This window comes from Chanodichthys erythropterus, chromosome 14, assembly GCF_024489055.1.
Source record: "Chanodichthys erythropterus isolate Z2021 chromosome 14, ASM2448905v1, whole genome shotgun sequence".
NCBI lineage: Eukaryota > Metazoa > Chordata > Actinopteri > Cypriniformes > Xenocyprididae > Chanodichthys > Chanodichthys erythropterus.
In genome coordinates, this window is record NC_090234.1 from 10,565,103 (window position 1) to 10,578,698 (window position 13,596).

The 13,596-nt window shown below is 36.2% G+C and overlaps 1 protein-coding gene across 1 annotated transcript; it reads right to left on the bottom strand.

The window, feature by feature from the left end:
* Positions 1–5,346: 5,346 nt before the first annotated feature.
* LOC137036315 (zinc finger protein 501-like) lies at positions 5,347–11,166 on the bottom strand. The gene is made up of 2 exons (XM_067410420.1): positions 10,918–11,166; positions 5,347–7,749 (listed from the first exon to the last, which is right to left on the bottom strand). Exon 2 carries the CDS (start codon positions 7,742–7,744, stop codon positions 6,770–6,772), a length of 975 nt encoding a protein of 324 aa, XP_067266521.1. The 5' UTR covers positions 7,745–7,749; positions 10,918–11,166; the 3' UTR covers positions 5,347–6,769.
* Between the last annotated feature and the right edge of the window lie 2,430 nt (positions 11,167–13,596).

Below are 13,596 nucleotides of genomic sequence, written 5' to 3' on the forward strand. Positions count from 1 at the left end.
TTTTAGTATTTAAAATAATCACTTTTCACGTTTTTAGCATTGCGTATTTCTCTATTGAACATTTTTTAATTTAAAACATTATTATTGTTGTAAAAGTATTCATAAAGATCAAAAACTGCACTAGAAAGTCAATTTAGGGGGCAAATATTGTCCCTTAATGGAAAATTTACAATCTAAGTGGAAGAGAGGGGGTACGCAGAAGGATGGTAAGTGTCTCAGGGGGTACTCCACTCTGAAAAGTTTGGGAACCACTGGTTTAGATCATCGTATGTTGCTCGTAATAGTAAACTGTGCATATTTTGTCATGTATTGTTTTCCTGTAAACAGATTTATAGATTTTGTCTTCCATGTACAGTATGTCATTGACACAGGTGTTGGTTTATGAATTTGATCACATTTTAACACTGAGATTATAAAATTATAAAGTTAAGCAATAGCCTTCACATCAGTGTTTTCCCCAATATTAGAGCAATTGCAAATGTTTATTGAGCTGTTGTATAAATCAATATAGCTATAAGTTAATTTTGAATGTGTTTTTGCACTATTTTAATAAAAGGAGTATCAAACAAAGTCACAGCAGAACAGCTTCGCTCGTCTCTGAGCAACACAGCAGTGTTTCATTAATGAATTCCTGATTTGAACGAGAAGTTTGAATGAACTCTCCGCCACCTACATATCTGTATCTGTAATTTTGTTTTTATTTAAAACATTAATCATATAGTATTGTGCAATTATGTAGTTATGTAATTAAACACAATAAATGTGTGAATAAATCACTGCATATCAAATCCACCTGGTTTCTGTAACTATCTTCTCTGTAACACTATCGTAGTCAATGCAGAGATGATACATTCAGTCTTAGAATTAATTTACCTATGATCGTTTAACAACAATTAAGAAATATTAGCTACAGTAGCCTTAGCATATTAGCACCATGAGCCAAGTAATATTTTAACACCAAATACCATATATTATGAACATAAAGATTAACAATCATAAGTAGACTGCACAATAAAAAGAGGAATTATTTGTCCATAGTTCAGATAACTTTACAGATTGAAAGTCCTTGTAAAGTTTCAGATTAAACTGTTATCTTCTCCTGTATGAGTGTGAGCATCAGTAGCCATGAGTCGCATTGAAGTGATGTCATCTCCCTCCCTTCGATTGATTGGCTAGAGGAGGAGCTGTCAATCTAGAACTAGTGGACCAATGGTGGCGCTTAAGCCCAGCCTAATTTACATGAAACTCGAACTGCAACATTTGGAAAAGCAAGAGCAGAACGTAGAAAGAAGAGCAAAGAGAAAAACTGCACAAGCGAACAAAAGAGTAAAATATAAGCAGAAAATGTAAAGAGAGCAGAAAGAAAAGAGTAATAAAAGCAAGGAAAACAACTTTTAAGAATGCATAAACACAAGTTTAAGATTTGTGCAATATCATTTTTAATGTGTTTAAAGTTTTGATTCATGCTTGTTATGTTTTTTAAATGTGCTTTTAATTTTTCGATTTACGTTTATTATATTTTGATCCGTGACCATGTTCTTTGCCATTCCGATCATTTTGCATTATTTTTTTTTAAGTTTGTGCTATATATTTTTACATGTGTTATACATGTGGTATTATTTTTTGATCCGTGACCGCAATACTATTGGCGGGAATCTGATCCCATAGCTCTCCAGCCATCGGAAGAAAAAATGCAGGCATGGGTATGGATGCAGACATCATCGCCAGATTTTGTAATGTTTGAGATTCATAATGAAAGAAATTAAAAGGAGAGATGATGACTAGTTTCACAACATTATCAACACTTCTTTCTTCTTCTTTTTCTCAGTCCTTCTCAACAACAGAACATTGAGTCTCGCAGCCTCTGGTGGACTGGCCCAGTATTGCAGTCTGTGAACATTAACACGGGACATAAAAAAAAAAAAAATGATAATGGTTAAGAACTCGGGGAAGTGTTAACTGACCAAAACTGTAAAGTAAAAGTTTTCAAAACTGAGAATAGTGTAGTCTGTTTGAGCCTAGTATGATCCAACTAGACGACCTTTTTAAAACTAATAAGCTGATTTATCTAATGGCTTGAATCATTATTCATTGGCACAGCCTCTTTGTTATTATTACACAAGAAAAAGAGGACAAAGCAGTGAGAAAAATGTGATTGTGAAAGTTTTAACTTCAGATTTAATCTAAAACAGGATTTTTTATTTTTATTTACGCGGTCTGCATATTTATTGGAAATAGACATTAAACATGCCTATTTTTCACATTGTTGACTAGCAGACTTACCAAGGGGTTTATGGACAAGCGTTTGCTGTGAAAAAATTCACAAACCAAGCAGGTCAAGATGACAGTCTTCAAAGTGTCCAACTTTTGGAGCTATAGGCTTTATCAAATTTAGAGCCACTATGAAAAAACACCAATTTCAGACCAGAGGACCACGTCACCTGAATTTACAAATCGAAAGCACACTGCAATTTTAAACAAAATCTAAATATAAAACCGCAAACTATCTTTACAACTTTGTTTCTTGCTTGCTCTGAACTTGCTCCACACATGCCATCCCTGTCATCAGATTTTATATGAACATTCTGCTGATGTTGACAAGTTAACGATTAGCCAGCTATTTAGATAATGAGTTATTTACTATTTAAAATATTTACTATTGTTTGTCTTTCACAGAGGCTGAGGTAAAGACAAAAATAGACAATACAAGGACACAGTACAAATACCTGAAATCCTCTTCTTCTGGTATGGAGGACATCTGACTCCAAGGCAGGAATGATTTCTGAGGAGATTTAAGTTTTTAGAGGTGCACATGAAAAAGAGACTCTCAACATCTAACCTACTTTCATGTTCAAAATGTAAGTTTATTCAAAAGAGCATGTTTACTTGTGTGTGTGTGCAGAGGAATATTTACAGTATTTTAGTCCATTACCATGGACTGTTCCTCTCTCAGAATTAAAATACTCCCATGAACCTTTCTTTGTTTGGTTAAAAATGTACTGTAATTTAAATAAAACATATATAGGGAACAGGCCCCAAAATACAACTTCTGTCATCATTCCCTCATCCCCATGTTGTTCTAAACCAGGGGTGCAAACTCAGCTCCTGCTCCAACACACATAGTTTTCATAAGCCTGAAGGACTTGATAAGCTGGATCAGGTTTGTTTAATTAAGGTTGAAGCTGAACTCTGCAGGGCTGTGACACTCCCTGATATATAAAGCCATATGACTTTATTTGTATCTTATTCAAAAAACCCTTTTGTGTTTAATGAAAGACAGAAGCAACTGGATTTGGAACAACATAGGAGTGAATAGATAACACAAGTGTAATTGGTAACACTTTTGTCATGGGTTGGTTCAATCAAGGTGAAAAAAAGGTCAGTCTTGCAGCAGTTTTAATAAGCAAAAACAATACACTAGAGCACTGGAGAAACCACAAGAACACCACAACCCAATTTAACCTGAGCGCAGCAGAGAGAGCGTGTCCCAAATAAACAAGGGCCAGTAACCTCTCTCCTCATTACTAGCCAAACAGCGCCCTCTAGTAGTGCTATAAAGCAATAACATTATTAGTGCACTAACACTTTTTTTTTGTACTCAAAGATAAGCAATGTCCTTTTTGCAAATGTTTAAATGATGCCCTTAGAATACACTACGCATGTTAACATTTCATTAGAGTGAGTGTAAAAAATACTCGTCATTAAACTTACTCCAAAAAGTAGCTTCCGAAAATTCCATGTGTTGTGATAAAAAATGACAGTAAACACTTTTACATACATTTTTAATTCTGTTTAAAGCAATGGAACACTGGTTGTGATTTGGTCACAGGTTAAATCCAGAAGCCAGATGTTTGCACAAACACATTCCCAGCTCAGGTTCTGCTGAGCCCAGACTGATGTCCATCACAGATGTTGTCTTGTGTTGCTCTATAACAACACAATCATCTAATATAAATTTAACAGCAAATCAAATTCATTTTTTAGCAATATTTTACATTTAAAACAAAATAAATAAATAAAAATGTACAGTATTAACACAAGTGATCCAATCAACAGCATTGTTCACTGTCAGACTTGAGGACATGATAACTGCATAAATTGACAAAGCATTCATGTATTGTGAGTTTCTGTGTATTTGTCTGTGGAATGAAACCAGCTCACTGCATATTATATATTAATTCAACAGCCCATTGTCAATAATACCTTACTTGGGCTCTTTGAAATTACACAAAAATCATATTGCTGTTTTGCTATATTTTCTTCCTCTTCAGATTTAACCTTATGTGCATTATGAAATCTGAGATGTGCATTGTGCAATATGACTAGGCCCAGATGGGATGTTTATCCAAATTTTCTGTGCTGATTTTGAGTGAAAATCTGCAGAAATCTAAGGAATGTTTTTAAACATTTAATGAAGTCAGACTTTTACAAGACTATTACAATCTTAGTATTAAAAAAGGAAAAGAAAATAAATAAATAGCCACTCCAGGAGTGTCAATATGTAGAATTCGGTGGAAACCTACAGATCTTTCTGTGGGTGCAGGTTTTAAGCAGGTCTCAATTCTTTTACATTTGTCTGCATTTTTATATGTAGTATGTATAGTAGTAAGTTTTAGTATTAATCAGGATTGTGCATAATTCAGAACTGAAGAATTGGTTTCATTTTAGTTTGAGTTGGAATTTGAATCAAAATGGCTTTAAGGATTAGTTCACTTTCAAAATGAAAATTAGCCCAAGCTTTACTCACCCTCAAGCCATCCTAGGTGTATATGACTTTCTTCTTTCTGATGAACACAGTCAGTTATATTAATAAATATCCTGACACATCCGAGCTTTATGATGAAGCTCAAGAAAGTGTCTCCATCCATCATAAATGTACTCCTCACGGCTCTGGGGGGATAATAAAGGCTTTCTGAAGTGAAGCAATGCATTTGTGTAAAAAAAAAAAAAAAATCCATATTCAAGTTATGAAGAAAGCATAAACTGGCATCGTGTCAGTTAGCTTTTTCCGTAAGTTGAATAGGTAGCGTAAGCGTTTTGAACTTTGAGCTAGATATTTTACTTTGTAACTTGTTAAATATGGATTTTTTTTACACAAATGCATCGCGTCGCTTCAGAAGGTCTTTATGAACCACCTGGAGCCGTGTGGAGAATGTTTATGATGGATGGATGTGGATGGAGACACTTTCTTCAGCTCATACACTTTGGTCCCGTTCACTGCCTTTATAAAGCTCGGATGCGTCAGGATATTTATTAATATTCCTCTGATTGTGTTCATCAGAAAGAAGAAAGTCATATTCACCTAGGATGGCTTGAGGGCGAGTAAAACTTGGGCTAATTTTCATTTGAAAGTGAACAAATCCTTTAATTAATTTAAAAAAGTGACAAGATGACAGATTTGTAATGCAGTAAAATTCAACATAAAAAGGTTCACAAAACTTACAATATTTAAAATAAATACAAATATTTAGGTACTAATCTGTTTGCCACCCCATTTAAAATTCAAGGAATTAAATATGAGGGAACAGAATAGGAATTTAAAAGACAAGCTCAGTTCGATTCTGCATGGCACACACATATTAAAGGATTAGTCCACTTTTAAATAAACTTTTCCTGATAATGTTTGGTGCCCATTGAAGTCTATTATATGGAGAAAAATCCTGGAATGTTTTCATCAAAAACTTTAATTTCTTTTCAACTGAAGAAAGAAAGACATGGACATCTTGGATGACATGGGGGTGAGTAAATTATCAGGAAAAGTTTATTTAAAAGTGGACTAATCCTTTAATATCTTCAAAGCTGAGAAGATTATCCCCCGGTTTCAGTCAAGGATTAAGATAGTCCTAGACTAAAATGCATGTTTGAGCTGCTTTAACTGAAAGTAACTTGTACTGACATATCTTAAAAAATGTCAAGAGCCGTTGTTTTGTCTCAAGATGCACACCGGTAATGTTTTTTTCTAGGCTATGTTTATAAAAGCTACTTAAATACCTTAATTGAAATAAAGCCTAATCCTGGCTTAGCCTAAACCCTGTCTGTGAAACCGGGCCATAGTGTTTTCTGATAAGTATGTAGAGATAAAAAACTAATTTGATTAAGTGTAAAAAGCTCTGCAAAGACAAGTGTTGGTACACATGCACATGATCCATAGGTCTGTATGTGTGCAGAGATGTTCATAAATACAAGCAAATGAAGGCATCATTTATATCATAAATCATAAATACAGTAGGACATTGTTAAAGGGGTTCTATTATGTTTTATGTCCATGCTCATCTTTCTTTAGTGTGTAATGTTGCTGTTTGAGCATGAAAAGCTCTGCAAAGTCCCTCCAGCAGGAGTTCTTCTCTATATCAGTGTCAGTGTTTCTGAACTCCCTGAAATGCCTTCATTGTAGTCTTGAGTTTTCTTCCAGGAACAAACTTGCCGCAATATTCCTCATTTAAATAATTCCCGGCCCAAAATAAAAAGTTAGTTAGTAGTGTGTTGAAACTGGTGGTTATGGCAAGGGGTGGGACATTTCCCAAACACACTCAATGTGCGTGACCAATCACAACACACTGCTCCAGTCGACCAATCAGAGCACATTGTGCTTTTCAGAAGGAGGGGCTTCATAGAGACAGGAACTAAACAGAGCGTTACTGACAGACTGGGAAGAGAGGAGCTGCAACCATGGAGAATATGAGGAAAATAATGAACATTCAAGCATGAAAACCTGTTCTAGTAGCGCCCAAAAACAACATCAAGACTAGTTTTCCAAGTCAGTCCATTATTACGAGTTGTCCATTGTACTCTTAATTTTGGCTCTTGTTTTGGATCGTGTGTTGACTTCTGATGTCGATGGTGTCGGGGATGCAGCCGTGTGCAGCTCAAATGGGGGATCTTCCTCTTTTACGGTGTCGTCCTCACCTTCGTCCATCTCCATCTGATGTTTTTTGCAGTGTTTCTCAAAGGTGGACATCTTGACGAATATTTTGTTGCACACCTTGCAGTGGAAGAGCTGCTCTCCGTTGTGTAAGTGCAGTTTGAGCTGCAGATAAGAGGACTGAGCGAAGGCCCCCGAGCACACGCTGCAACAGAGCGTCCCGCTGCCCTGGTGGCTTTTCTCGTGCTGTTTCAGCATGGACACCGACCTGAAGCCCTTCTGACATGTGGCACAGACGTACCTGCCCTCACCCAACTCCAAAGCCTGATGGTTAAGCAGGTGGGCTGACGTGCGGAAGGCCTTCCCACACTTGTCACACTTAAAAGGGCGCTCCCCTGTGTGCAAGCGCAGGTGGATGATAAGTCCAGCCTTTTGAGTAAAAGCCCTATCGCACAGTGTGCATTTGAAGGGCTTCTCGCCAGTGTGGAGCCTGCGATGGGTTTTCAGGTGTGAGGCACGGCCAAAGCACTTGTTGCAGTCTGGGCATTTGAAGGGTTTCTCGCCGGTGTGGATGGTCTTGTGGCGCATGAGTTGAGACGACTGCATGAACATTTTGGAGCATACGCTGCATTTGTACTTCCTCTCTCCAGTGTGTGATCGCATGTGCAGTGCCAGATGTGCCGAAGAGATGAAGGTCTTGGAGCAAATCCGGCAGGTGTGAGGCTTCTCCCCGGTGTGGCTGCGTTTATGCATTCTCTGGTGTTTGGTGAGCATGGATATCTGGGTAAAAGATTTATCACACAGGCCGCAAGGGTGAGATCGAGGCTTGGACGAGTGGGACATGTTGGATGATTCAAAACCCAGAGCTGACCAAAAGTCCATCACACCTAATGACAAAAACATTGCCTGAGTTAACAAATCACATTATTTGGCTGATTATGCAGTGAGTTCAAAATTGATTTCAGGTGTAATTGAAAAGAAAAACAACCAATCACAGTGGAATATTCCAGCTTAAAGGATTAGTTCACTTTTAAATAAACTGATAATTTACTCACCCCCATGTCATCCAAGATGTTCATGTCCTTCTTTCTTCAGTCGAAAAGAAATTAAAGTTTTTGATGAAAACATTCCAGGATTTTTCTCCTTATAGTGGACTTGAATGGGCACCAAACGATTGAAGGTCAAAATTAGTTTCACTGCAGCTTCAAATTGTTCTACACGATCCCAGATGAGAAATAAGGGTCTTATCTAGTGAAACCAGTGCTCATTTTATGAAAAAAAATTTAAATTATATAAGTTTTAACCTTAAATGCTCATCTTGAACTAGCTCTCTTCTTCTTCTTCTCTATTATAATTCCAGCAGTGTAGACACTGCTAAGTGTATTACTGCCCTCCACAGACCAAAGTTTGAACTAATTGTTATATGCAATATCCTAGTTCAATAGTATATAACAATTAGTTCAAACTTTGACCTGTGGAGGGCAGTAATACGCTTAGCAGTGTCTGCACTGCTGGAATTCTAATAGAGGAGAAGAAGAGAGCTAGTTCAAGATGAGAATTTCTGGTTAAAACTTATATAATTTTCCATTTTTTTCAGAAAATGAGCAATGGTTTCACTAGATAAGACCCTTATTTCTCATCTGGGATCGTGTAGAACAATTTGAAGATGCAGTGAAACTAATTTTGACCTTCAATCGTTTGGTGCCCATTCAAGTCTACTATAAGGAGAATAACCTGGAATGTTTTCATCAAAAACCTTAATTTCTTTTTGACTGAAGAAAGAAAGACATGAACATCTTGGACGACATGGGGGTGAGTAAATTATCAGGAAAAGTTTATTTAAAAGTGAACTAATCCTTTAAGCCCTGGGTATAATACGTTTTTAATGCGTATGCTAGTGTACATGCACAGTTGAACGCACAGCCTTGCAAAGCTTGACTCGTACGCATACACATACGCAGTTTTGAGCAATCTCTCTCCACGAGTTACAACCCATGTAAACATCTTTGTATTCTTTCATGCTAGAGTTGAGGGTACTTTCTAACCTCTTCACATAATCTCTCCTCTATGAAGGCTAGTGATGGGCAAATGAAGCCTCATGAAGCACTGAGGCTTTTCCCTCATTGTTTCAGGAAAAGATTCAAAGCTTTGAGAGTGTCGAAAACAGCGCCATCTGGTGTTTAGTAAAAAAAGAATGCAGCTAAAACCCTGTGAAACAAGCTTCGTCGGACGAAGCAGCCACCACACAGTTTCATGTTAAATAAAAGCCTGATAGTGCGTGCACGTGTGTGTTGAATTTATCTCAGAGATAAAATAATGTACCCATTAAACTATGGCATTTAATACCAGAATGATTATCAATATGATAACAGAGGAATAAATGTACACAAATTAATTTCATATGGCAAATATTTTATTTTCCTGAAATAATTTGTATTCTTCATGTTACTTGTATAACTGGGTATCTAAAAATTTAACTGAATTTGTCTGAATGAAAACCTACTCATAAAGTAAGATCTGGGGGTTCGAGCATTCCGATACGCAAAGTGAATCGTGCACGTGATTGGACAGAAAGTGAGGCTTCATTTATCATTGGTCACGTGATTTCTGCGTTACCGACACAAGCCTCGAATCGAGGCTTCATCTGTCACGCCCATTTATGCTCGACACAAGCTCCGAAGCCTCGGTTCAAATGTCACATCACTAATGAAGGCCTCCATTGTCACAGTAGCTCGCATGTGTTCCAGTCTGTTCTGTTTATGCAGGTTTTATTTGACTACATTGTGAATCGACACCTCCAGGGCATGGTTGCTACCTTCTGGAGAAACTAATTACTGCAAAAAAAAATTTAAATGCACATGTGCGACCTGCGTGTACAAGTAGGCGTGGTTATAGAAATCCGAAGGTGCGCGTACAGTATGTGCGTACTCTTCTGATGACGAAATTCACATCACATGCACTGTACGCTGACCCTTGCTTACACGTAAAAACTGAATTATACTTTGGGCTTAACAGGAAACGTTCTCAGAACTTTGGTTAATGTTGTGGCAATGTTCCCTCAAAGTTATGAACAAACGTTCTTACAAAAAAAGTTATTAGAATTTTTGTTCAAAGTTATCTGGTGTTTATTAATGTTCTCAAAACGTTAGCACAAAAACATTTTCATTCATGGAACGTTTCTTCTAAAAAGTTTTGGTTGGATGTTTGTCTGGCATTTAATGTTAGCTACTATTTGTTTCGGAATGTTCAGAGAACATTCAAAAGTAGCGTTGCTTGCAAAATTCTGAAATAGAATGTTCTCTAGTGTTCACCAAACCAAGAAAAACTGTTTTTAAAACATTAAAAAAATGGATTTTTTGAATGTTCAGAGAACATTAAGAAATAACCTTTTCATAACTTAATGGGAATGTTAGTAAAAAACTTTCAGCTTGTGGTAAGTTTTGGTAACTCTGCATTATGGTTTTTCATATTTAAATTGCAAATATTTCATCATATAGCAGATTTCTTTCTTTATTTTTTCTTTTCTTTTTTTTTTTACCAGGGCTCTTAAAAGTGTGACTTATATTTCCTTTTCTGCTTCCTCACTCAAGCTCTGTGTGTTGCCAATGGCAGCAGAATGTATTATACTATATAGACTTTCTTATTTAAAATTCATCCAAAATACTTTAATAAATGACTTAATAAAAGAGGGGATAAGTAATTTCCTCTACACATAGTAGCCTAGATGAGCATCTCCATTTAAATGTTTTGAAATATGTCTGTATGGAAAGATTATTAGGCGTTACACATATTTTAGTGTATCATCTATAGTAAAACCAGACCATGTTAAAGGTCTAAAAAACATATTTAGCCTGTAGTTTGTGGTTGAGGACAGCAGGTTTGAGCAACATTTTACACATTCCCTTCCTGGAAAACTGCCTCGAGAACCGTGACTGCCATCATCCAAAATGAAACAAAAGCACGCAAGCTGAGTATGTCCGCTATCTGACTGGGCGTGGTGTAGCTGTGTGCAACAGTGTTGTATTCTCCACAAAAGACAAGCAAACATGACTTACGCAGGGGGAAAACATTTCTTGAGGACTGATCTACTTGCAGATTTCCTCATTCGTTCACCCTGTTCGTCAATATGCAACATCCAGAACAACGAATGCAAACATGCAGGCTCACGCTTTCAGCAGCGGTTCCGCCCAGAACATCACACAGGCTGAAGCTGAACAGGCTGAATATCTCCACGTTCGTTACATTATTCAGCATGAGAGTCGCATCAGATACTGTAATTCACCACAGATGAACGGACAGTGATGTTAAATGGCGCCATGTAATGCACGTCAGCATTTTCAGGTTTTTGGCGAAAATCACACCACACGACAGCGATATTATCCTGCCATGCACTGTAAACAAAGGGAAATCAGTTTCTCGCTTTCGTGGTGGAAGCCATGCAAAAAGAAGCCTGGCTCCATGCTATCAAAATAAAAGTAGCCTATTATAATTATGTTTACTAATGTAGTTATAAATCCCTTAGGGTAAATACAGATTACAGCATGTTACATTTATTACAGTAATATATTTGCCAAGGTAAATCATAAAAGGGATCTCCTTCAACCGTTTTTAAAAGAGTAATAACTAGGCCTGTTCATAGTTATTTTTTTCCCCCTGCTCTTTATTCGGTCAAAACAAACAAACAAACAAACAAAAAACATGGTTATTGTAGTTAAACCATGTTAACCACAGATTAACCGCGGGTTTCAGGTATTCCTGTTTTTTTGGTTTGCAACAGCCCAGCAAACACAATAACGTTGTAAAAACGTTTTTTTCACGTTGTGAAAAGGTCGTGATAACGTTTTAATCGGACGTATTTAATACGACAGATGTCGGGTTTTTTTTACGTTATAAATACGTTTTTTTCACAACATTGCAGAAAAGTCTTTATAACGTTTTTATCACGTCTGAATGTCTCCTTGCAACGTTTTAAAAACGTACTTGACACGTCCAAACTAGTACTTCATATGCTGCCATCAAAATGTTTTTTTTAGTGTTATCTTTCCAGATAAAATGACTAAAACCATATAAAACAAATATATAAAACATAAATGTATAGTAAGATAAATACATTAAGTGGTGTATTTTATATTTCTTTATAATTCATCATAAGCTATTATGTCAGTTTACAACATTTCTGTAAATCTGAATATTCAACAGAACTTTTTTTACATTGCACTACCTTACCTGTAGAGCAGACCTCTGGTTGTTGTCCATTGTATAAGCCTACATTAACATATATGTAGGCCTAATAATTTATACTACACACAAATTTTGTCACTCATATTTATTCACAAAATGTAAAAAAAGTAACATGATATGGAAAAAAAGGTAAATATGTAAATAAATAAAACACATGAAAATTATGCCATTACTGGCGAATTTAAATATGGGGTCATTAACAAATTCCAAGAAATTTCAGAGGACAGATGTTTTTACAGAAGAAAAAAACATTTAATTTGTAAATTGTAAAGTATTTCATTTTAAATAGATACAAATTATTTTATTGCGATTATAATAATTATATTTTAATCACTTGTTTGCAGTAAAACTAATGCTTATATTTTAAGGATTTTTTTCAACACAAATTACAAATATATAGGCATCGGAACTTAAATAATATATATTAAATAAGAAGTTTATTGTTCAATAAATACCTGATTTTGAGAAACTATGTTAGCGATTTCTCGATTTTTCAGCGCTTTCATTGCAGGTTACATTGTTATGCCAGTAGGTGGCAGCTAGGAGCTGTCTTAATGACATAGTAAACCCAAAAATGAAAATTATGTCAATATTATTACTCACCCTTGTGCTGTTCTACAATATTAAGACCCAATACTAATATTAGTAGGCCCGCTGTACTGTTTTAAACGTTTTAGTAACTCTCTGGGCACTGAAAGTGTAAATTAAAGGATTAGTTCACTTTCTGAATGACAATGTCCTGATAATTTAGTCACCCCATGTCATCCAAGATGTTCATGTCTTTCTTTCTTCAGTCGAAAAGAAATGAAGGTTTTTGATGAAAACATTCCAGGATTATTCTCCTTATAGTGGTCTTCAATGGATCCCAGATGGTTGAAAGTCAAAATTACAGTTTCAGTGCAGCTTAAAAGGGCTTTAAATGATACCAGACAAGGAATAAGAATCTTATCTAGTGAAACGATCAGTCATTTTCGAAAAAAAAAAAAAAAAAAAAAACTGTATATGATTTATAAACACAAATGATCGCCTTGCGAGTGCTCCTGTGTTGTGTATGCTTCAAAAGCTTACGCTGTATGTCCTACGCCTTCCCTATTCAACTTACGGAACGAACCCGGCACCAGTTCAGTTTTTTTCCGTACGTAGAATAGGGAAGGCATTGGATATACAGCATTAGAAGAATACGGAACATGAAAGCACTCGCAATGAAAGCACTTAAAAAAACGGCTGATCGTTTTGCTTGATAAGACCCTTATTCCTTGTCTGGTATCACTGAAAGCCTTTTAAGTTGCACTGAAACTGTAATTTTGACCTTCAATCGTCTGGAGTCCACTGAAGTCCATAGGAGAATAATCCTGGAATGTTTTCATCAAAAACCTTCATTTCTTTTTGACCAAAGAAAGAAAGACATGAACATCTTGGATGACATGGGGTGAGTAAATTATCAGGACATTGTCATTCAAAAAGTGAACTAATCCTTTAACTTGCTGGCAATG